We start from the raw sequence: 24,040 nt of genomic DNA, 5'->3' as shown, positions 1-24,040 counted from the left end.
AGCGCGATCGGTGCCGGGGGCGCGGGGCCGGTGGCGGGGATCCCAGGGCCGGTACCGGTTGTTCCGGAGCGGGTGTCGGGGTCCGGAATCGGTACCAGTGCCCGGGTCGGTACCGGTTGTCTCGGGCGGGTGTCGGTGACCCGGTGCCGGTTGTCTCGGGCGGGTGTCAGTGACCCGGTACCAGTGCCCGGGTCGGTCCCGGTGTCCCGGAGCGGGTGTTGGGGTCCGGAACCGGTACCAGTGCCCGGGTCGGTACCGGTTATCCCGGGGCGGGTGTTGGTGACCCGGTACCTGTGCCCGGGTCGGTACCGGTTATCCCGGGGCGGGTGTTGGTGACCCGGTACCTGTGCCCGGGTCGGTACCGGTTATCCCGGGGCGGGTGTCGGTGACCCGGTACCGGTGCCCGGGTCGGTCCCGGTGTCCCGGAGCGGGTGTTGGGGTCCGGGGCGGGTGTCGGAGTTCGGAACCGGTGTCGGTGTCCCGGAGCGGCTGTCACTGCTCGGTGTTGGTGTCCCGGTGCTGGTCCCGGTGCCATTGACCCGGTGTCCCGTTATCCCGGTGTCCCTGTCCCCTTATCCCGTTCTCCCATTCCCCCTGTCCTGCTGTTGTTGTCCCGGTGTCCCGGTGTCCCGGTACCGTTATCCCTCTGTCCCTGTCCCGCTGTCCCTGACCCATTCCCCCTGTCCTGCTGTCCCCGTTGTCCCGGTGTCCCGGTGCCATTGACCCTGTGTCCCGTTATCCCGTTATCCCGCTGTCCCCGCTGTCCCTGTACCGTTATCCTGTTGTCCCTCTGTCCCGGTGTCCCGGTGTCCCAGTACTGTTATCCCGCTGTCCCTGTCCCGTTATCCCTGTCCCGGTGTCCCGGTGTCCCGGTGCCATTAACCCGGTGTCCTGGTACCGTGACCCCACTGTCCCTGTCCCGGTGTCCCACTGCCCCACTTGTCCCGGTGTCCTGCTGTCCCAGTGACGCGGTGTCCCGGTGCCATTGACCCGGTGTCCCGGTGTCCTGGTGTCCCGTTATCCCGGTGTCCCGGTGCCATTAACCCGGTGTCCCGGTACCGTTATCCCATTATCCCTGTCCCCGTTATCCCGCTGTCCGTCTGTCCCTGTCCCCGTTGTCCCTCTGTCCCTCTGTCCCTGTCCCATTGTCCTGCTGCCATTGACCCGTTGTCCCGCTGTCCCCGTTACTCCGTTATCCCTGTCCCAGTGTCCCGCTGTCCCTGACCCGGTGTCCTGGTGTCCCGTTATCCCGGTGTCCCGGTACCATTGACCCGGTGTCCTGGTGTCCTGGTGCCATTAACCCAGTGTCCCGGTACCGTTATCCCGTTGTCCCTGTCCCGTTATCCCGGTGTCCCGGTACCATTATCCTGTTATCCCTGTCCCGGTGTCCCGTTATCCCTCTGTCCCTGCCCCCATTATCCCGTTATCCCGCTGTCCCTGTCCCCGCTGTCCCTCTGTCCCTCAGTCCCTCTGTCCATCTGTCCGTGTCCCCCTGTCCGTGGCCATGTACGCGTCGGGCTCTGCGGGCTCTCGGCGTGGCCGTCGCGGCGCGGCGGTTCCGAAGCAGGCCGAGCGCAGCCTGGCGTCGGCGCTGCCGGGGGCTCTGGCCATCACGGCGCTGTGCACGGCGCTGGCCGAGCCGGCCTGGCTGCGCATCCACGGCGGCACCTGCGCGCGCCAGGAGCTCGGCGTGGCCGACGTGCTGGGATTCGTCAAACCCGAGCTGCTCCGCGGTGAGCCCCGGGGCGCCGAGGGGAGCCTGCTGGGCCTTCCGGAACATTCCTGAGCCTTCCCGAAACTTCCGGAACATTCCTGAGCCTTCCCAAAACTTCCGGAACATTCCTGAGCCTTCCTGAGCTTTCCTAAACATTCCTGAGCCTTCCTGAGCTTTCCTGAACATTCCTGAACATTCCTGAACTTTCCTGAGCTCTCCTGAACCTTCCTGAACCTTCCTGAACATTCCTGAATATTCCTGAGCTCCCCATAACCTTCCCGAAACTTCCGGAACATTCCTGAGCCTTCCCAAAACTTCCTGAACATTCCTGAACCTTCCTGAACATTCCTGAACCTTCCTGAACCTTCCTGAACATTCCTGAACCTTCCTGAACCTTCCTGAGCTTTCCTAAACATTCCTGAGCCTTTCTGAACCTTCCTGAACATTCCTGAACCTTCCTAAACATTCCTGAACCTTCCCGAAACTTCCTGAACATTCCTGAGCCTTCCCAAAACTTCCTGAACATTCCTGAACCTTCCTGAGCTTTCCTGAACATTCCTGAACCTTTCTGAGCTCTCCTGAACCTTCCTGAGCTTTCCTGAACCTTCCTGAACCTTCCTGAACCCTCCTGAGCTTTCCTGAACCTTCCTGAACCTTCCTGAACATTCCTGAACCTTCCTGAGCTTTCCTGGACCTTCCTGAACCTTCCTGAGCCTCCTGAACCTTTCCGTATCCTACTGTGCCCCTCTGTCCCCTCCTCTCCTGTCCCCTCTGTCCCCTCCTGTCCTGTCCTGTCCCCTCCTGTCCCTCTGTCCCCTCTGTCCCCTCCTGTCCCCTCTGTCCCCTCTGTCCCCTCCATTCTCCTCTGTTTCCCTCTCCCTCCTTCCCTTTCCAACTCCTTCCTCTCCCATTCCCATTCCCATTCCCATTTATTCCCATTTATTCCCATCCATTCCCATTCCCATTTATTCCCAGTTATTTCCCAGTTATTCCCATTTATTCCCATTCCCGATCCCATTTATTAGCATTCCTATTCCCAGTTATTCCCATTAATTCCCATTTATTCCCATTTATTCTCATTTATTCCCATTTATTCCCATTAATTCCCAGTTATTCGCAGTTATTCCCATTAATTCCCAGTTATTCCCATTAATTCCCAGTTATTCCCATTAATTCCCAGTTATTCCCCTTAATTTCCATTAATTCCCATTTATTCCCATTAATTCCCATTTATTCCCATTCCCATTTATTCCCATTAATTCCCATTAATTCCCATTTATTCCCATTAATTCCCAATTATTCCCATTAATTCCCATTTATTCCCATTTATTCCAATTTATTCCCATTCACATTCCCATTTATTCCCATTTATCCCCATTTATTCCCATTTATCCCCATTAATTCCCAGTTATTCCCATTAATTCCCATTAATTCCCATTTATTCCCAGTTATTCCCATTCCCATTCCCTTGGCCCTGGTGGGGTTGGGAGAGGAAAATTTGGGGTGAAAAATCAAATTTTTCTGCTTGGAAAAACCGAATTTTGGGGGATTTTTTTGGGGTTGAAAACTGAAATTATTTTCAAAAGAAAAATAAAATTTTGGGGGATTTCTTTGGGGCAAAAAAAGCAAATTTTGCGGAAGATTTCCTCGAGTTTTTTTTTTTTTGGTGGGAAATCAAATTTTCAAGGTGGAAAAGTGAATTTTAAAGGAAAAAAATCAGAGGGTTTTTTTGGGGATTTTTTTCCCTGAAAAATCAGATTTTAGGAGAGGATTTTTTGGGGCAAAAAATCAGAATTTTCCCAAATTTTTTTGGGTGAAGAATTGGATTTTTAGGGAAATTTTTTTGCTTGGAGAGGATTTTTTGGGGAAAAAAAATCAGAATTTTCCCGAGTTTTTTTTGGGTGAAGAATTGGATTTTTAGGGAATTTTTTTTGCTCTGAGAGGATTTTTTGGGGCAAAAAATCAGAATTTTCCCGAATTTTTTTTGGGTGGAGAAACGGATTTTTAGGGAGATTTTTTTCCTCGTAAAAACCGATTTTTTTGGGTGGAGAAACGGAATTTTAGGGAATTTTTTTTGCTCTGAGAGGATTTTTTGGGGCAAAAAATCAGAATTTTCCCGAATTTTTTTTGGGTGGAGAAACGGATTTTTAGGGAGATTTTTTTCCTCGTAAAAACCGATTTTTTTGGGTGGAGAAACGGAATTTTAGGGAATTTTTTTTGCTCTGAGAGGATTTTTTGGGGCAAAAAATCTGAATTTTCCCGAATTTTTTTTGGGTGGAGAAACGGATTTTTAGGGAGATTTTTTTCCTCGTAAAAACCGATTTTTTTGGCTGAAAAAGCCGATTTTTGGGGCGTTTTTGGGGGAAAAAATCACATTTTTTGCTGAAAAATGATATTTTCGCTCCCGCCAACGCCGTTTTTTCCCGTTTTTCCCGTTTTTCTCCCAGATTTCTGTATGAACCCACAGACTGTGCTGCTGCTCCGGGTTATTGCTGCTTTTTGCTTCCTGGGAATTCTCTGCAGCCTCGGCGCTTTCCTGCTCGACGTCTTCGGACCCAAACACCCGGCGCTGAAAATCACGCGGCGCTACGCCTTCGCCCACATCCTCACAGGTGGGGTTATCCCAGAGAAATCCCAAAAAATCCCAAAAAATCCCAAAAAAATTCTCTTTATTGGGCCCCAAAAATACCCATTTCCTGCTTTTCCCCGTTTTTCCCCAATTTAATCCGTTTTTCCCTAATTTAACCCGTTTTTCCCATGTTTTATCCCAAATTAATCCCATTTATCCCCAATTTAACCCATTTTCCCATGTTTTATCCCAAATTAAACCCATTTATCCCCAATTTAACCAATTTTTCCATGTTTTATCCCAATTTAACCCATTTTTCCCTAATTTAACACATTTTTTCCATGTTTTATCCCAAATTAAATCCATTTTCCCCCAATTTAACCTGTTTTTCCCTAATTTAACCCATTTTCCCCATGTTTTATCCCAAATTAAACCCATTTATCCCCAATTTAACCCATTTTTCCGTGTTTTATCCCAATTTAACCCATTTTTCCCTAATTTAACCCATTTTCCCCATGTTTTATCCCAAATTAAACCCATTTTCCCCTAATTTAACCCATTTTTCCGTGTTTTATCCCAATTTAACCCATTTTTCCCTAATTTAACCCATTTTCCCCATGTTTTATCCCAAATTAAACCCATTTATCCCCAATTTAACCCATTTTTCCATGTTTTATCCCAATTTAACACATTTTTCCCCAATTTAACCAATTTTTCCCATTTTTTCCTGTTTTAACCCATTTTTACCCAATTTAACCCATTTTTTCCATGCTTTTTCCCATGTTTTAACCCATTTTCCCCATGTTTTAACCCATTTTTCCCCAATTTAACCCATTTTCCCCCAAATTCAACCCATTTTAATCATGTTTTTTCCCATTTTTCCCCATTTTTTCCCATTTTTTCCCATTTTTCCCCGTCAGTTTTTACCTGGTGGCCGGCGCAGGCGGCGCCTCCATCCTGGCCACGGCCGCCAACCGCCCCAAACCCCACCCACTTTTTACCCTTTTCCCCCAAATTTAACCCATTTTTTACCATTTTTAACCCGTTTTTCCCCAATTTAACCCATTTTTGACCATTATCTCCAAATTTAACCCATTTTTCCATGTTTTTTACCATTTTTCTCCATTTCTTGGTTCTGCAGTGTGCCACGGTGATCGGTTTCTGTTCCTGGGTCTCAGACCCCAAACCTGACCCATTTTTTCCCCATTTTTACCCAATTTAACCCATTTTCCCCCAAATTCAACCCATTTTAACCAGGTTTTTTCCCATTTTTGCCCATTTCTACCAAATTTTCCCATTTTTCCCCATTTCTCAGTGCTACAGTGCGCCGTGGTGATCGGCTTCTGTTCCTGCGCCTCGGAGCTGCTCCCAGACCCCAAACCTGACCCATTTTTCTCAAATTTAACCCATTTTTTTCCCAATTTAACTAATTTTAACCACGTTTTTAGCCATTTTCTCCCCGTTTTTCCCCATTTCTCAGTCCTGCAGTGCGCCACGGTGATTGGCTTCTGCTACTGGGCCTTGGAGCTGCTCCCAGACCCCAAACCTGACCCATTTTTTACCATTTTTCTCAAATTTAACCCATTTTTTCTCATTTTTCACCATTTTAACCATGTTTTTAACCAAATTTCCCCATTTTTCAGTGTTGCAGTGCGCCACGGTGATCGGCTTCTGCTACTGGGCCTCGGAGCTGCTCCCAGACCCCAAACCTGACACATTTTTCCCCAATTTAATCCATTTCAACCATGTTTTTAACCAAATTTTCCCATTTTTTCCCCATTTTCCCCAGTTTTGCAGTGCGCCACGGTGATCGGTTTCTGCTACTGGGCGTCGGAGCTGCTCCTGGCGCAGCAGCAGCAGCACAAGAAGTACCACGGCTCTCAGGTGTTCGTCACCTTCGCCGTCAGTTTTTACCTGGTGGCCGGCGCGGGCGGCGCCTCCATCCTGGCCACGGCCGCCAACCGCCCCAAACCCCACCCACTTTTTACCCTTTTCCCCCAAATTTAACCCATTTTTCACATGGGTTTTCCCCAATTTAACCCATTTTTAACCATTATCTCCCTAATTTAACCCATTTTTCCATGTTTTTAATGAATTTTTTCCATTTCTCAGTGCTGCAGTGCTCCACAGTGATCGGTTCCTGTTCCTGCGCCTCGGAGCTGCTCCCAGACCCCAAACCTGACCCATTTTTCCCCAAACCTGACCCATTTTTTCCCCATTTTTCCCATGTTTTAACCCATTATTTCCCAAATTTCACCCATTTTTCCCCATTTTTTCCCATTTTAACCAATTTCTCCCCATTTCTCAGTGCTACAGTGCTCCACAGTGATCGGTTTCTGTTCCTCACCTCGGAGCTGCTCCCAGACCCCAAACCTGACCCATTTTTTACCATTTTTCTCAAATTTAACCCATTTTTTCCCAATTTTGACCATTTCTACCATGTTTTTAACCAATTTCCCCCCGTTTTCCCCAGTTTTGCAGTGCGCCACGGTGATCGGTTTCTGCTACTGGGCGTCGGAGCTGCTCCTGGCGCAGCAGCAGCAGCACAAGAAGTACCACGGCTCTCAGGTGTTCGTCACCTTCGCCGTCAGTTTTTACCTGGTGGCCGGCGCGGGCGGCGCCTCCATCCTGGCCACGGCCGCCAATCTCCTCCGGCACTACCCCAGCGAGGAAGAGGAGCAGGCGCTGGAGCTGCTCTCGGAGATGGAGGAGGCCGAGCCCTACGGGCCCGACTACGAGGTGGTCAATCAGTTCCAGCCGCCGCCCGCCTACACGCCCTGATCCCGGCGGGATCTGCTGGGATCTGCTGGGATCTGCTGGGGACGGGGCTGGAAGGGGGTTCTGGTGGAGGGTGAGAGGTTTTGCTGGGAAGGGTTGGTATGGAGAGATCCCAGGAGCTTCTCCAGTGGAGGATCGGTCTGAGTGGATCCCAGGAACTTTTCCAGGGAAGGATCAGTCTGAGTGGATCCCAGGAACTTTTCCAGGGAAGGGTTGGTATGGAGAGATCCCAGGAGCTTCTCCAGTGGAGGATCGGTCTGAGTGGATCCCAGGAACTTTTCCAGTGATGGATCAGTCTGAGTGGATTCCAAGAACTTTTCCAGTGAAGGGTTGGTATGGAGAGATCCCAGAGCTCTTCCAGTGGAGGATCGGTCTGAGTGGATCCCAGGAGCTTCTCCAGTGGAGGATCGGTCTGAGTGGATCCCGAGAACTTTTCCAGTGGAGGATCAGTCTGAGTGGATCCCAAGAACTTTTCCTGGGAAGGATTCTCCAGGTGGATCCCAGGCACTTTTCCTGGGAAGGATTCTCCCAGTGGATCCCAAGAGTTTTTCCTGGGAAGGGTTGGTATGGAGAGATCCCAGAGCTCTTCCTGGGAAGGATTCTCCAAGTGGATCCCAGGAACTTTTCAAGTGAAGGATTCTCCAAGTGGATCCCAGGAACTTTTCAAGTGAAGGATTTCTCTGAGTGGATCCCAGGAACTTTTCCAGTGAAGGATTCTCCAAGTAGATCCCAGGAACTTTTCCAGTGAAGTATTTCTCTGAGTGGATCCCAGGAACTTTTCCCGTTAGGGATTCTCTAAATGGATCCCGAGAACTTTTCCTGGGAAGGATTCTCCAGGTGGATCCCAAGAGGTTTTCCTGGGATGGATTGGTCTGGAGAGATCCCAGGAACTTTCCCTGGGAAGGATTCTCCAGGTGGATCCCAGGAACTTTCCCAGTGAAGGATTCTCCAAGTGGATCCCAGGAAGTTTTCCAGTGAAGGATTCTCTAAATGGATCCTGAGAACTTTTCCAGTGAAGGATTGGTCTGGAGAGATCCCAGGAGCTCTTCCAGTGGAGGATCAGTCTGAGTGGATCCCGAGAACTTTTCCTGGGAAGGATTTCTCTGAGTGGATCCCAGGAACTTTTCCAGTGAAGGACTGGTCTGGAGAGATCCCAGGAGCTCTTCCTGGGAAGGATTCTCCAGGTGGATCCCAGGAACTTTTCCAGTGAAGGATTCTCCAAGTGGATCCCAAGAACTTTTCCTGGGAAGGATTGGTCTGAATGGATCCCAGGAACTTCTCCAGGGAAGGATTCTTCAAGTGGATCCCAAGAGTTTTTCCAGTGAAGGATCAGTCTGAGTGGATCCTGAGAACTTTTCCAGGGAAGGATTTCTCTGAGTGGATCCCAAGAGCTTTTCCTGGGATGGATTGGTCTGGAGAGATCCCAGGAACTTTTCCAGTGAAAGATTCTCCAAGTGGATCCCAAGAACTTTTCTAGGGAAGGATTGGTCTGGAGAGATCCCAGGAGCTTTTCCTGGGAAGGATCGGTCTGAGTGGATCCCAGGAACTTTTCCAGTGAAGGATTTCTCTCAGTGGATCCCAGAGCTCTTCCAGTGAAGGATTCTCCAAGTGGATCCCAAGAACTTTTCCTGGGAAGGATTGGTCTGGAGAGATCCCAGGAACTTCTCCAGGGAAGGATTTCTGTGAGTGGATCCCAGGAACTCTTCACAGGATGGATTTCTCTGAGTGGATCCCAGAACTCCCCCAAGGAAGGAGCTGTCGGGGAAGATCCCAGGAACTTTTCCCGGGAAAGACTTTTTGGAGCAGATCCCAGGAGCTTTTCCAGGGATGGATTTCTCCAAGTGGATCCCAGGAACTTCTCCAGGGATGGATTTCTCTGAGTGGATCCCGGGAGCTCCTCCAGCAGAGGATTGGTCTGGGTGGATCCTGGGAACTCTTCAGGAAGGCGCCATCGGGGCAGATCCCAGGGATTCCCCTCGATCCCGGCGTGATCCCGATGGGAGCGAGGAGGACGAGGAGAGATCCAGGAGCTCTCCCAGGGAAGGATTCCCCAGGTGGATTCCCATGGATTGAAAACTTTGGGATCCCCAGGGATTGAGAACTTTGGGATCCCCAAATCCCCCTGGAATGAGAACTTTGGGATCTGGAATTCCCCATGAACTGAGAACTTTGGGATCCCCAGGGATTGAGAACTTTGGGATCACCACAGATCAAAAACTTTGGGATCCCCCTGGAATGAAAACTCTGGGATCTGGAATTCCCCATGGACTGAGACCTTTGGGATCCCCAGGGATCGAGAGCTTTGGGATCCGGAATTCCCATGAACTGAGAACTTTGGGATCCCCACAGGTCAAAAACTTTGGGATCCCCAAATCCCTCTGGAATGAGAACTTTGGGATCCCCAGGGATTGAGAGCTTTGGGATCCGGAATTCCCATGAACTGAGAATTTTGGGATCTGGAATTCCCCATGAACTGAGAACTTTGGGATCCCCACAAATGAAAAACTTTGGGATCTCCTTGGAATGAGAACTTTGGGATCCCCAAATCCCTGTGGAATCAGAACATTGGGATCTACAATTCCCCATGGAATGGGAACTTTGGGATCTGGAACTCCCCTGGAATCAGAACTCTGGGATCTGGAATTCCCATGAACTGAGAACTTTGGGATCCCCAAATCCCTCTGGAATGAAAACTCTGGGATCTGAAATTCCCCATGGATCAAGAACTTTGGGATCTCCAAATCCCCTTGGAATGAGAACTTTGGGATCTGGAATTCTCCATGGATCAAGAACTTTGGGATCTCAAATTCCCTGTGGAACAAAAACTTTGGGATCTGAAATTCCTCATGGAAGGAGAACTTTGGGATCTCCAAATCCCCTTGGAATGAGAACTTTGGGATCTGAAATTCCTCATGGAAGGAGAACTTTGGGATCCCCAAATCCCCCTGGAATGAGAACTCTGGGATCTGGAATTTTCCGTGGAATGAGAACTTTGGGATCTCCAAATCCCCTTGGAACGAGAACTTTGGGATCTGAAATTCCTCATGGATCGAGAACTTTGGGATCCCCAAATCCCCCTGGAATGAGAACTCTGGGATCTGGAATTTTCCATGGAATGAGAACTCTGGGATCTGGAATTTTCCATGGAATGAGAACTTTGGGATCTGGAATTCCCCCTGGATCAAGAACTTTGGGATCCCCCCCCCTTTTCCCACGGGAATATTTAATCCCCCCCCTATTTAAAAAAAATCCGGGAATTCCCCTCCCCCCACGGACATTTCTGCACTTTATTCCCGGATTTGGGAATTCCAGGATCCGCCTTTGGGGTTTTTGGGGTTTTTTTTTGGGATCATCCCATCCCTCATCCCGCAAAATTTGGGAATTTCGGTCTCCCAAAAAACCAAAAAAAATTCCCTTTTTTTCCCCCTCTGCTTTAATTTAAACAAATCCTGGAAATTTTGGGGCCAAAACCAAAAAAAAAAAAAAAAACCAGGAAAAAAAATCTCCGTAAGGATTGGAATTCCCAAGAAAATTCCCATTCCTGGAATTATTGGGATTTTTTTGGGGATTATTGGGAATTTTTGAGGGAATTCTTGGGAATTTTTTGAGGGAATTATTGGGAATTTTTTGAGGGAATTATTGGGAATTTTTTTAGGGAATTATTGGGAATTTTTGGAGGGAATTATTGGAATTTTTTGGGAATAATTGGGATTTTTTGGGGGATTATTGGGAATTTTTTTTAGGGAATTATTGGGAAATTTTGGAGGGAATTATTGGAATTTTTTTTGGGAATAATTGGGATTTTTTGGGGGATTATTGGGAATTTTTTTGAGGGAATTATTGGGAAATTTTGGGGGGATTATTGGGATTTTTTTTTGGGAATTACTGGGAATTTTTGAGGGAGTTATTGGAAATTTTTTGAGGGAATTATTGGGAATTTTTTGAGGGAATTATTGGGAATTTTTGAGGGAATTATTGGAAATTTTTTGAGGGAATTATTGGAATTTTTTTAGGGAATTACTGGGAATTTTTGGGAATTGTTTTTGGGAATTACTGGGAATTTTTTGAGGGAATTATTGAGAATTTTTTTTACGAAATTATTGTGAATTTTTTTCCAATTCCTGGAATTCTTTGGCTCAAAGGTTTCTTTTGGGAGGGAAATTCCTGAATTTTTCGGGAATTTTAATCCCAGGATCCGGCTCCTCCTAAATCCCAAGTTTATCCCAATTTTATCCCGATTTTATCCTGATTTTATCCCAATTTTATCCCGATTTTATCCCGATTTTCCTGCTTTTTATTCCCATTTTTTTTCCTTCCCCCACCCCTGGCTATGCAAGAGCTTCCCCTGGGATGGAAATCCTGGAAAAAATGAAATAAAATCCTGGAAAAAATCAAAAATCCCGGGAAAAGCTTCGGGATTTTCCCCCTGGATTATGCAAAGAGGGCGAGAATAAAAATCTGTGAAAAATTGAATTTTTGGGAAAAAATCTGTCCTGGATCACAAAAAATTTTTCCTGGATCCCAAAAAATTTGTCCTGAGTCCCCAATCCCAAAAATCCTCCCAGAAATTCCAATTATCCCAAAAAAATTCCCAATAATTCCCAAAATAATTCCCAATAATTCCCCCAAAAATTCCCCCAAAAATTCCCAATAATTCCCTCAAAAATTCCCAATAATTCCCTCAAAAATTCCCAATAATCCCCCCAAAAAATCCCAATAATCCCTCCCAAAAAAATCCCAATAATCCCTCCCAAAAAAATCCCAATTATTCCCCAAAAAAATCCCAATAATTCCCAAAAAAAATCCCAATAATCCCCCAAAAAATCCCGATGACCCCCCCAAAGCCCCCCAGTAATCCCCCGCAGCCCCCAGACCCCAAAAAACGCCTCGAAACCTCCCAAAAAACCCCAAAATTCCCCCAAAAAATCCCAAAAGGCCCCCACGGGGGGCGTGGCTTCGTACAAGCCCCGCCCCTTTGGCCACGTCCGCTTAGGCCACGCCCCCTCGAATCGCTGCTAATTTGCATAAGCCACGCCCCATTGGCCACGCCCCTTGCTTTAATCGCCAGTTTCATAAGCCACGCCCCCTTTGGCCACACCCAATCGAATTACCGCTAATTTGCATAAGCCACGCCCCCTTTCGACTACGCCCCTTTATTTGCCCGCCCGTTTTGCGCAAGCCACGCCCCCTTGAGGCCACGCCCCTTAGGCCACGCCCCCTCGTTCTTCCCGCCCATTCTCTGTGGGCGTGGCCTCTCCTCCTCCCAGCCAATCAGCACTCGGGGCGGGGCCGCGCTGACCAATCGCAGAGCGGCGCGCGCTGCGTGTGCGTGTGGGGAGGGGGGGGCGGTAATGGCGGCCCGCGGAGGGAGCCACCGGCGGCGCCTGGAGCGTAACGGCCGCGTGTCCCGGGAGCGGCGCCGAGCCCCGGGAACCTCCCCGCTCCTTCAAGCACCGCCGGGCGCCATAACGGCCGTACCGGGGGCGTTGCCACGCATTAAACCGGGCGCCGCCGTCTCTTCCGGTATCCCGGTCCGCCGGGCGTGGCTTCCTGTGGGATCAACCAATCAGCGCGGAGGGCGGGGTGGGCCGGGCCAATGGGAGCGCGGCGCGCGGTGATGACGCGTTTGGAGCGCGACGCGCGGGGCGCGGCGGGGCCGGCATGTGGCGGCCGCTGGCCGCGCTCGCCGCCCGCGGGCCCGGGGGAGGCACCGGAGGAGCCCGGAACGGCCCCGGAATCGCGGCCAGAGCCGCCCTGAGGGGCCGGGCGGCGCTGCCCGTGCTCGGTGCCGCCGTGCGGAGGGCTCGGGGCGGCGGGGGAGGAGGATCCGGAGGGCAGCGGGGCCGGTGGGGCCCCGGCGGGGGCACCGGGCCGGTGATGGCGGCGATCGGGGCCGCGTTCGTGTGGGACGGGAGGAGGATCGAGGAGGAGGAGATGAGGAGGTGAGAGGGGAATAACAGCGGGAAAGAACGGGAATAACAGCGGGAATAAACCGGGAAAGAACGGGAATAACACCGGGGAAATACCGGGAATAATAGCGGAGAAATAACGGGAATAAGCCAGGAAAAGAACGGGAAAATACCTGGAAAATAAAGGGAATAACAGCGGGGAAATAGTGGGAATAAACTGGGATAACAGCAGGGAAAATACCGGGAAAATACCGGGAATAAAGCAGGAAAATACCGTGAATAACAGCGGGATAATAACGGGAAAACAACGGGGAAAGAATGGGAAAATAACGGGAATAATACCAGGATAACAGCGGGGAAATAACGGGAAAGTAACGGGAATAAACTGGGAAAGAACGGGAATAACGCTGGGAAATACCGGGAATAACACCGGGAAGGAACGGGAATAACACCGGGAATAAACCGGGGGAATACCGGGAAAATAATGGGAATAAACCGGAGAAATACCGGGAATAATGGCGGGGAAATAACGGGAATAAACCGGGGAAAAAACGGGAATAATGGCGGGGAAATAACGGGAATAATAATGGGAAAATAACGGGAATAAACCGGGAAGGAACAGGAATAACACCGGGAATAAACTGGGAATAAACCAGGGAAATACCGGGAATAATACCAGGTATAACACCGGGATAACAGCGGGAAAATAACGGGAATAACACCGGGAAAAGTACGGGGAAATACCGGGAAATAACAGGGAAAGAATGAGAAAATAACGGGAATAATACGGGGAAAATAACGGGAAATAATGGGAATAACAGCGGGGAAATAACGGGAATAACACTGGGAATGAACAGGGAAAATACCGGGGAAAGAATGGGAAAATAACGGGAATAACACCGGGAAAATAACGGGAATAACACTGGGAATAAACAGGGAAAATAACGGGAATAATAACGGGAAAATACCGGGGAAAAAATGGGAAAATACCGGGAATAATACCGGGATAACAGCGGGGAAATAACGGGAATAACACCGGGAAATAACGGGAATAAACTGGGAAAATAATGGGAAAATACTGGGAAAATAACGGGAATAATAATGGGAATAACACTGGGGAAATACTGGGAATAAACTGGGAAAATAACGGGAATGACAGCGGGGAATAACGGGAATAAACCGGGAATAACACTGGGAAAAGAACGGGAATAACACCGGGAATAACACCGGGAAAATCTGCAAATTGGGAATTTTGGCTCCTGGGATCACAAAAATTGGGAATTTTCTACCCTGGAATACAAAAATAGTGAATTTTGCCTCTCAGATCCATAAAAATTTGGGAATTTCATCTCCCAGATCCATAAAAATTGGGAATTTTGGTTCCCAGGCTCATAAAATTTGGGAATTTTGGCTTCTGGATCCATAAAAAGTTTTGCCTCCTGGGTCCAAAAAAATTGGGAATTTTGGTGCTCAGGCCTGTAAAATTTGGGAATTTTCACCACAAAGTCCATAAAAATTTGGGAATTTTGACCCCAAGTCCCATAAAAATTGGGAAATTTGGCTCCCAGATCCATAAAATTTGGGAATTTTGGCTTCTGGATCCATAAAAATTGGGAATTTCGTCTCCCAGGATCGTAAAAATTGGGAATTTTGGGTCCTGTGTCCATAAAAAATTGGGGATTTTGGCTGCCAGGATCACAAAAATTTGGGAATTTTGGCTCCCAGCTCCATAAAAATCAGGAATTTTGGGCCCCAGGCTCATAAAATTTGGGAATTTTGGCTCCTGGATCCATAAAAATTTGGGAATTTCAACTCTCAGATCCATAAAAATTGGGAATTTCGTCTCCCAGGATCGTAAAAATTGGGAATTTTGGGTCCTGTGTCCATAAAAAATTGGGAATTTTGGCTCTCAGGCCCATAAAAATTTGGGAATTTTGACCCCAAGGCCCATAAAAATTAGGAATTTTGGCTCCTGGATCCATAAAATGTGGGAATTTTGGCTCCCAGCTCCATAAAAATTTGGGAATTTCAACTCTCAGATCCATAAAAATTCAGGAATTTTTCCTCCCGGACATTTTTCCCCCCCAAACCTCCGGAATTTCCGGCAGGACGGCGCAGGAGCTGCAGCAGTTGGAGAATCCCGAGGAATTCCCGGAGCGGGAGCAGCCGTGGGAATTGATCATGGAACGGGAACATTTCCGGCTCTGGCGCCGCCCCATCCCGGGATCCACCCTCTTCCAGTACCGAGGTGAGAGCGGAATTCTCCGGGAAAAACAGCGGGAAAAATAACGGGAAAAATAACGGGAAAAGCAGCGGGAATTCCCAGAAAAACAGCGGGAAAAATAACGGGAAAAACAACGGGAAAATGGGAAAAACAGCGGGAAAAACAATGGGAAAAATGGGAAAAACAGTGGGAAAAATAATGGGAAAAATAACGGGAAAATGGGAAAAACAGCGGGAAAAATAACGGGAAAAATAATGGGAAAAATAATGGGAAAAATGGGAAAAACAGTGGGAAAAACAATGGGAATTCTCAGAAAAACAGCGGGAAAAACAACGGGAAAAATAACGGGAAAAATGGGAAAACAGCGGGAAAAACAATGGGAAAACAATGGGAAAAATAACAGGAAAAACAATGGGAAAAATAACGGGAAAAGTGGGAAAAACAATGAGAAAAACAATGGGAAAAATGGGAAAAACAGCGGGAAAAATAATGGGAAAAATAACGGGAAAAATAATGGGAAAAATGGGAAAAACAATGGGAGAAACAATGGGAATTCCCGGAAAACCAACGGGAAAAACAATGGGAAAAATAACGGGAAAAACGACGGGAGAAACAGCGGTAAAAATGACGGGAAAAACAATGGGAAAAATAACAGGAAAAATGGGAAAAATAATGGGAGAAATAATGGGAAAAATAACAGGAGAAACAACGGGAATTCCCGGAAAAACAACAGGAAAACAATGGGAATACAATGGGAAAAACAATTGGAAAAACGGGAATTCCCAGGAAAAACAACAGGAAAAATAATGGGAAAAATGGGAATTCCCGGGAAAACAATGGGAAAAATAACGGGAAAAATGGGAAAAACAACAGGAAAATAACGGGGCAAAATAATGGGAAAAAGGGGAAAAACAATGGGAAAAACAATGGGAAAAATAACAGGAATTCCTGGAAAAACAACGGGAAAAACAACAGGAAAAACAATGGGAAAAATAACGGGAATTCCCAGAAAAACAATGGGAAAAACAACGGGAAAAAAATGGGAGAAACAATGGGAATTCCCGGAAAAACGATGGGAAAAACAATGGGAAAAATAACGGGAAAAATGGGAAAACAACGGGAAAAACAATGGGAAAAGCAACAGGAATTCCTGGGAAAAACAACAGGAAAAACAACAGGAAAAAGGTTTTTGTGTTTCCCGGGATTTTGGATTCCCGGGATTTTGGATTCCCGGGATTTGCTGATTTTCGGGAATTCTCTCCGCAGTTTTCGGCTCCTACACCGACGTCACTCCCCGGCAATTCTTCAACGTCCAGGTGAGCCCAAATCCCGGGAATTCCTCGGGAATCCTTGGAATTCCGGCCGGGATTCGGCTCCGGATCCCAAATCTTTGGGAATTCCCACCGGGATCCAAGGAAAACCTGGAAAATTCCCGGTTTTTTTTAACCCACCCCGGGGATTTCCTGGGAATCCCGGAAAATTCCCAATCCTGGATTTTCCCAACCGTTCCTGGAAATTCCGGGGTTTTTTCCATCCCCCTGTTCCCCAATCCCGCTTTTTCCTGGAATTCTGGAGTTTCCTGATCCAAATTTTCACTGGAATTTTGGGATTTTCCCAATTCCCGTTTTCCCAGGAATTCTGGGATTTTCCCGCTGTTCCTGATCCCGTTTTTCCTGGGATTTTCCTGGGATGTTCCCGGTGTTCCTGATCGCGTTTTCCTGGGATTTTCCCGGGATTTTCCCTCTGTTCCTGATCCCATTTTTCCCCCGTTTTTCCTGGGATTTTCCCGCTGTTCCTGATCCCATTTTCCCGGGATTTTCCCGGAATGTTCCCTTTGCCCTGATCCCGTTTTCCCGGGATTTTCCCAGAATGTTCCCACCGTTCCTGATCCTGTTTTTCCTGGGATTTTCCCTTTGCCCTGATCCCATTTTCCCTGGATTTTCCCACCGTTCCTGATCCCGTTTTCCCCTGGATTTTCCCGCTCTCCTGATCCCGGTTTTCCCCCGTTTTTCCCGGGATTTTCCCGGTGTTCCTGATCCCGTTTTCCCCCGTTTTCCCTGTTTTTTCCCGGGATTTTCCCGGGATTTTCCCGCTCTCCTGATCCCGTTTTCCCAGGATGTTCCCGGTGTTCCTGATCCCGTTTTCCCGGGATTTTCCCGGGATTTTCCCTGTTTTTTCCCGGGATTTTCCCAGGATTTTCCCGGTGTTCCCGATCCCGTTTTTCCCGGGATTTTCCCAGGATGTTCCCGGTGTTCCTGATCCTGTTTTCCCAGGATTTTCCTGGGATTTTCCCGCTCTCCTGATCCCGTTTTTCCCCCGTTTTTCCCGTTTTTTTTCCGGGATTTTCCGGCCGTTCCAGCTGGACACGGAGTACCGGAAGAAGTGGGACTCGCTGGTGCTGAAGCTGGACGTGGTGGAGCGGGATCCGGCCTCGGGATCCGAGGTGATCCACTGGGTCACGCAGTTCCCGGTGAGGCGGGAGCGGGAATCCGGGAATGGGGAATGGGAATGGGGATCTGGGAATGGGATCTGGGATCTGGGAATGGGAATCTGGGATCAGGAATGGGGATCTGGGAATGGGATTGGGAATGGGATTCGGGATCTGGGAATCTGGGATCGGGAATGGGATCTGGGAATGGGGAATGGGATTCGGGATCTGAGAATCTGGGATCGGGAATGGGATTGGGAATGGGGAATGGGAATCTGGGAATGGGGGGATCTGGGAATCCGGGATTGGGAATGGGATCTGGGATTGGGAATAGGGGAATGGGGAATGGGAATGGGGATCTGGGAATGGGATTGGGAATGGGGAATGGGAATCTGGGAATGGGGGGATCTGGGAATCTGGGAATGGGAATGGGATCTGGGGATCTGGGAATGGGATCGGGGATGGGATCTGGGAATGGGATCTGGGAACTTGGGATCAGGAATGGGATGTGGGAATCTGGGAATGGGGGAATGGGGGAATGTGGGAATGGGAGCAGGGATTGGGAATGGGAAATGGGATCAGGAATGGGACTGGGGGGCTGGGAGTGGGATCTGGGAATCTGGGAATGGGGGGACTGGGAATGGGGATCTGGGATTTAGAATGGGATCTGGGTGCTGGGATCTGGGATTCGGGATCGGGATCTGAGATCTGGGCTCTGGGATTTGGGATCTGGGATTTGGGATCTGGGATCAGGATTTGGGATCGGGATCTGGGATCTGGGATGGGGATCAGGATTTGGGATCTGGGCTCTGGGATCTGGGATGGGGATCAGGATCTGGGATCAGGATTTGGGATCTGGGATCAGGATTTGGGATCTGGGATCAGGATTCAGGATCTGGGCTCTGGGATCTGGGCTCGGCTCTGGTGTCTCTGATCCGCTGCCATCCCGCAGTATCCGATGTATTCCCGGGATTACGTTTACGTCCGGCGCTACAGCGTCGACAGCGACCGAAACCTCATGGTGCTCGTGTCCCGGTGCGGCATTCCCGGGAAAACCACCCCAGCATTCCCAAAAATCCCCCCCAGCATTCCCAAAAATCCCCAGCATTCCCAGAAAAAATCCCCAGCATTCCTGGAAAAACAACCCCAGCATTCCCAAAAATCCCCAGCATTCCCAAAAATACCCAGCATTCCCGGAAAAACAACCCCAGCATTCCCAAAAATCTCCAGCATTCCCAAAAATCCCCAGCATTCCCAAAAATCCCCCCCAGCATTCCCAAAAATCCCCAGCATTCCCAAAAATCCCCCCCAGCATTCCCAAAAATCCCCAGCATTCCCAAAAATCCCCAGCATTCCTGGAAAAACAACCCCAGCATTCCCAAAAATCCCCCCCAGCATTCCCAAAAATCCCCCCCCAGGATTCCTGGAAAAAACAACCCCCGGGAATCCCAAGAATCCCCACGAAATTCCCAAAAGAACCCCCCCGGCATTCCCAAAAATCTCCGGGAATCCCAAAACCTCCCCTGGGATTCCCAAAAAAAACTCCTTGGGATTCCCTAAAACCCCATAAAATTCCCAAAAAATCCTTGGAATTCCCTAAAAAACCCCTGGAATTCCCTAAAAAAAGATCCCAAAAAATTCCCAAAAATCCCCCCATGGAATTCCCAAAACCCCCTGGAATTCCCCCCAAAAAATCCCAAAAAATTCCCCAAATATCTCCCTGGAATTCCCAAAAAAAACCCCTGGAATTCCCAAAAAAAAAATCCCAAAAAATTCCCCAAAAATCCCCCCATGGAATTCCCTAAAAAAAAATCCTGAAATTCCCAAAAAAATCCTCAGAATTCCCAAAAAAAAATCCCAAAAAATTCCCAAAAAAATCCCCCTGGAATTCCCAAAACCCCTGGAATTCCCTAAAAAAACCCCCTGGAATTCCCAAAATCCTTGGAATTCCCTAAAAAACCCCAGGAATTTCCTAAAAAACCCCTGGAATCCCCCTAAAAAATCCCAAAAAATTCCCAAAAAAATCCCTCTGGAATTCCCAAAACCCACTGGAATTCCCTAAAAAAACCCCTGGAATTCCCTAAAAAAAATCCTGAAATTCCCAAAAAAACCTCACAGAATTCCCAAAAAAATCCCTCAGAATTCCCAAGACCCCTGGAATTCCCTAAAAAAATCCTCGAATTCCCAAAAAAAATCCCAAAAAATTCCCCAAAATCCCCCCATGGAATTCCCAACATTCCCAACCCCAACCCCCCCCCGGAATTCCCGGAATCCGAGCGATTCCCGGGTTTTTTTTTCCCATTCCCGAATTCCCGCAGGGCCGTGGAACATCCCGGAATTCCCGAGGATCCCGAGCACGTCCGGGTGCGCAGCTACGAATCGCACATGGTGATCCGGCCACACCGGGGCTTCGATGAGGTGGGAAAAATCCGGGAAAATCCCGGAAAAATCCGGGAAAATCCCGGGAAATCGTGGGAAAATCGTGGGAAAATCCCAGGGAAAATCGTGGGAAAAATCCAGGAAAAATCCTGCGAAATCCAGGGGGAATCATGGGAAAAATCCAGGAAAAATCCTGGGAAATCTGGGAAAATCATGGGAAAAATCCAGGAAAAATCCAGGGGGAATTCTGGGGAATCCTGGGAAAAATCCGGGAAAAATCTGGGAAAATCCCAGGAAAAATCCCGGGAAATCGTGGGAAAATTGTGGGGAATCCTGGGAAAAATCCAGGAAAAATCCTGTGAAATCCAGGGGGAAATCATGGGAAAAATTCTGGGGGAAATCTGGGAAAATCCCGGGAAAAATCCAGGAAAATCCTGGGAAAAATCCCAGGTAAAATCATGGGAAAAGTCCTGGGAAAGTTCTGGGAAAATCATGGGAAAAATCCCAGGAAAAATCCAGGAAAAATCCGGGAAAATCATGGCAAAATCACGGGAAAAAATCCAGGAAAATCATGGGGAAAATCCCAGGAAAATCGCAGGGAAAGTCACGGGAAAATCCTGGGAAAATCGTGGGAAAATCATGGGAAAAATCCAGGAAAAATCCTGTGAAATCCAGGGGGAATCATGGGAAAAATCCTGGGGGAAATCTGGGAAAATCACAGGAAAAATCCCAGGAAAATCCTGGAAAAATCATGGGAAAAATCTCAGGGAAAATCCCAGGGAAAATCATGGGAAAAATCCGGGAAAATCCTGGGAAAATCATGGGAAAATCCTGGGAAAAATCCCAGGAAAAATCCGGGAAAATCACGGGAAAATCCCAGGAAAATACGAGAAAATCCTGGGAAAATTGTGGGGAATCCTAGGAAAATCTTGGGAAAATCCCAGGGAAAATCTGGGGAAATCCTGGGAAATTCCAGGGGGAAATCCTGGGAAAAATCCGGGAAAATCCCAGGAAAAATTCGGGAAAATCTCGGGAAAATTGTGGGAAAATCGTGGGAAAAATCCCAGGGGAGATCCTGGGAAAATCCCGGGAAAAACCTGGGAAAATCTGGGGAAATCCTGTGGGAAATCCTGGGAAAAATCCAGGAAAATCATGGGAAAATCCCAGGGAAAATCCTGGGAAATTCCAGGAAATCCTGGGGGAAATCATAGGAAAAATCCTGGGAATGCCGGGAAAATTCTGGGAAATCCAGGGAAATTCCAGGAATGTCAGGAATCGCTGGGAATTGCCAGGAATTGTCGGGAATTCCGTGAATTTTTTGGGAATTTTTTGGGAATTGTCGGGAATCGCCGGGAATTGTCAGGAATTGCCGGGAATCGCTGGGAAATGTCAGGAATTGCTGGGAATTCCCGGGAATTGTTGGGAATTGCCGGGATTAGTCAGGAATCATTGGGAATTGTCAGGAATTTTGGGAATTTTTGGGAATTGTTGGGGATTGTCGGGAATTCCAGGAATTGCTGGGATTTGTTGGGAATTGTTGGGAATTGTTGGGAATTCCAGGAATGTCAGGAATGTTGGGAATTGTCAGGAGATGTCAGGACTTGTCGGGAATTTCGGGAATTCCAGGAATTGCCGGGATTTGTTGGGATTTGTTGGGAATTCTGGGAATTGTCAGGAATTGTTGGGAATTGTCGGGAATTCCAGGAATGTCAGGAATTATCGAGAATCACTGGGAGTTGTCAGGAATTGCCGGGATTTGTTGGGATTTGTCAGGAATTCCCGGGAATTATTGGGAATTTCGGGAATTATCGGGAATTGCCGGGAATCACTGGGAATTCTTGGGAATTGTTGGGAATTCCGTGAATTTTTTGGGAATTGTTGGGAATTGCTGGGAATTGTTGGGAATTGCTGGGAATTGTTGGGAATTCCAGGAATATCAGGAATCGCTGGGAATTGCCAGGAATTGTCGGGAATTCCCATGAATTTTTTGGGAATTGTTGGGAATCGCTGGGAATTGTTGGGAATTGTTGGGAATCGCTGGGAATCGCCGGGATTTGTCAGGAATTGCCGGGAATTTTTGGGAATTGTTGGGAATTCCCAGGAATTCCATGGATTTTCCGGGAATGTCGTTGCAGAACGGATTCGATTACCTGCTGACCTACAGCGACAACCCCCAGACCGTGTTCCCCCGCTACTGCCTCAGCTGGATGGTGTCCAGCGGTGAGAATTCCCAAAAAAACACCGGGAATGACGGAATTCCGGGGGCTGACGGGAGCCCTGGGAATTCGGGGATTTTTGGGGATTTTTTGGGATTTTTGGGGGATTTTTTGGGGATTTTGGGGGGATTTTTTTGGGATTTTTTTGGGGATTTTTATGGGAAATTTGGGGGATTTTTTGGGATTTTTTGGGAATTTTTTTTTTTTAATTTTGGGGGATTTTGGGGATTTTTGGGGGGATTTTTTGGGGGATTTTTATGGGAATTTTGGGGGATTTTTTTAGGAATTTTTTTGGGATTTATTGGGATTTTTTTGGAATTTTTTTTTTTAATTTTGGGGGATTTTGGGGATTTTTGGGGGGATTTTTTGGGGGATTTTTATGGGAATTTTGGGGGATTTGGGGGGGATTTTTTGGGATTTTTATGGGATTTTTGGGGGAGTATTTTTTGGGAATTTTTATGGGATTTTTTTGTGGAATTTTTTGACGATTTTTTGGGGACTTTTTTGGGGATTTTGGGGGGATTTTTATTGGAATTTTTTGGGATTTTTGGGGGGTTTTTTTTGGGAATTGGGGGGAGGAAAAATTGGGGAAAAAAGAGAAAATTTGGGAAAAAGAGAGAAAATTGAGGGAAAAATTAGGGAAAAAAAGAGAAAATTGGGGGGAAATGGGGGGAAAAAGGAAAAATGGGGAAAAAGAGAAAATTGAGAGAAAAGTTGGGGAAAATTGAGGGGGAAAAAGGGAAATTTTGGGAAAAACAGAGAAAATGGAGAGAAAAAAGGGAAAATTGAGGGAAAAATTGGGGGAAATTGGGAAAAATTGAGGAAAAAAGGGAAAATTTGGGGAAAACTGAGGGAAAATCGAGGGGAAAAAGGGAAAATTGAGGGAAAATTGGGGAGAAAAGGGAAAAATTGGGGAAAATTGAAGGAAAATTGGGGGAAAATTGGGAAAAATTGAGAAAAAAATGAAAAATTGGGGAAAAAAGGGAAAAATTGGGGAAAATTGAGGGAAAAGTGGGGGAAATTGGGAAAAATTGAGGGAAAAAAGGGAAAATTTGGGGAAAAAGAGAAAATTGAGAAAAAAAGGAAAAATTTGGGAAAAAGAGAGAAAATTGAGGAAAAAAAAGGGAAAATTGAGGGAAAAAAGGGAAAAAATGAGGGAAAATTGGAGGAAAATTGGGAAAAAAGGAAAAATGGGTGAAAAAACCGGGAAAAATCGTCGGCAAAAAAGGGGAAAACGTCGGGAAAAGAGGGAAAAGTGGTGAAGGGCGAGCGCCATTCCCACGGGAACGCTGGGAATTCCCAGGAATGCCGGAATTCCTGGAAAAGCTGCACTCGGCGGCGCTGAAGGCCAAGAAGATGGAGCTGGAAGTTCGGGATTATCTGAGCCCCGGGAAGAGCCCGGAGCCGCGCGGAGCCGCTCGCCTGGAATACGCCTGAGCCGCGGAAAACCGGGAATAACCACGGGAATTCCCGGGAAAAACGGAGCCAGAGGCAGCCGGAGCTGGCGGGAAAAATTCCCGGGAAAAACGGGAATTCCCGGAGCGGAGCTGAGCCCATCCCTCCCCTCCCCCGTCCCTATCCCGGTTTTCCGGTGTTTTCTGTGGAAAATTCCCGGGGGGAAAAGCGCGGGATAGCGGGAATAAACCGTGGGAAAAACGGGAATAAACGGTGGGAAAAACGGGAATAAATGGTGGGAAAAACGGGAATAAACGGTGGGAAAAACGGGAATAAACGGTGGGAAAAACGGGAATAAACGGTGGGAAAAGCGGGAATAAACGGTGGGAAAAGCGGGAATAAACTTTGGGAAAAGCGGGAATTGTCGC

The 24,040-nt window shown here is 47.9% G+C and overlaps 2 protein-coding genes and 1 long non-coding RNA gene across 4 annotated transcripts; all 3 read left to right on the top strand.

The window, feature by feature from the left end:
* Positions 1-1,461: 1,461 nt before the first annotated feature.
* On the top strand, positions 1,462-7,064 carry TMEM127 (transmembrane protein 127). The gene is made up of 3 exons (XM_058859519.1): positions 1,462-1,733; positions 4,162-4,326; positions 6,757-7,064. The coding sequence occupies exons 1-3, from the start codon at positions 1,505-1,507 to the stop codon at positions 7,062-7,064; spliced, it is 702 nt and encodes a 233-aa protein (XP_058715502.1). The 5' UTR covers positions 1,462-1,504.
* Positions 7,065-7,216: 152 nt separating this feature from the next.
* On the top strand, positions 7,217-7,645 carry LOC131589747 (uncharacterized). The gene is made up of 3 exons (XR_009279837.1): positions 7,217-7,277; positions 7,357-7,516; positions 7,555-7,645. It is a non-coding gene; the product is annotated as an uncharacterized LOC131589747 (long non-coding RNA).
* Positions 7,646-12,681: 5,036 nt separating this feature from the next.
* On the top strand, positions 12,682-24,033 carry STARD7 (StAR related lipid transfer domain containing 7). 2 transcript variants are annotated; one of them, XM_058859509.1, is made up of 8 exons: positions 12,682-13,003; positions 15,079-15,218; positions 16,461-16,510; positions 17,554-17,637; positions 18,575-18,657; positions 19,941-20,040; positions 22,137-22,221; positions 23,521-24,033. In XM_058859509.1, the coding sequence occupies exons 1-8, from the start codon at positions 12,723-12,725 to the stop codon at positions 23,652-23,654; spliced, it is 957 nt and encodes a 318-aa protein (XP_058715492.1). In that variant the 5' UTR covers positions 12,682-12,722; the 3' UTR covers positions 23,655-24,033. The 2 variants fall into 2 exon arrangements, with proteins under 2 accessions (XP_058715492.1, XP_058715491.1); XM_058859508.1 differs by having other exon boundaries at positions 12,683-13,003; positions 17,554-17,664.
* The last annotated feature ends 7 nt before the right edge of the window (positions 24,034-24,040 follow it).

The sequence above is a fragment of the Poecile atricapillus genome, chromosome 29, assembly GCF_030490865.1.
Source record: "Poecile atricapillus isolate bPoeAtr1 chromosome 29, bPoeAtr1.hap1, whole genome shotgun sequence".
In the NCBI taxonomy this organism is placed as follows: Eukaryota; Metazoa; Chordata; class Aves; order Passeriformes; family Paridae; genus Poecile; species Poecile atricapillus.
This window is presented reverse-complemented; position numbering and strand designations above follow the sequence as displayed.

Excerpts from the sequence above, each read along its gene's own strand:
- TMEM127 (XM_058859519.1), top strand. The coding sequence starts at position 1,505 with ATGTACGCGTCGGGCTCTGCGGGCTCTCGGCGTGGCCGTCGCGGCGCG. Across the intron at positions 1,734-4,161 it reads CAAACCCGAGCTGCTCCGCG|ATTTCTGTATGAACCCACAG; the intron begins GTGAGCCCCGGG and ends TTTTTCTCCCAG. Across the intron at positions 4,327-6,756 it reads CTTCGCCCACATCCTCACAG|TTTTGCAGTGCGCCACGGTG; the intron begins GTGGGGTTATCC and ends CGTTTTCCCCAG.
- STARD7 (XM_058859508.1), top strand. The coding sequence starts at position 12,723 with ATGTGGCGGCCGCTGGCCGCGCTCGCCGCCCGCGGGCCCGGGGGAGGC. Across the intron at positions 16,511-17,553 it reads GGCAATTCTTCAACGTCCAG|CTGGACACGGAGTACCGGAA; the intron begins GTGAGCCCAAAT and ends CGGCCGTTCCAG. Across the intron at positions 17,665-18,574 it reads ACTGGGTCACGCAGTTCCCG|TATCCGATGTATTCCCGGGA; the intron begins GTGAGGCGGGAG and ends GCCATCCCGCAG.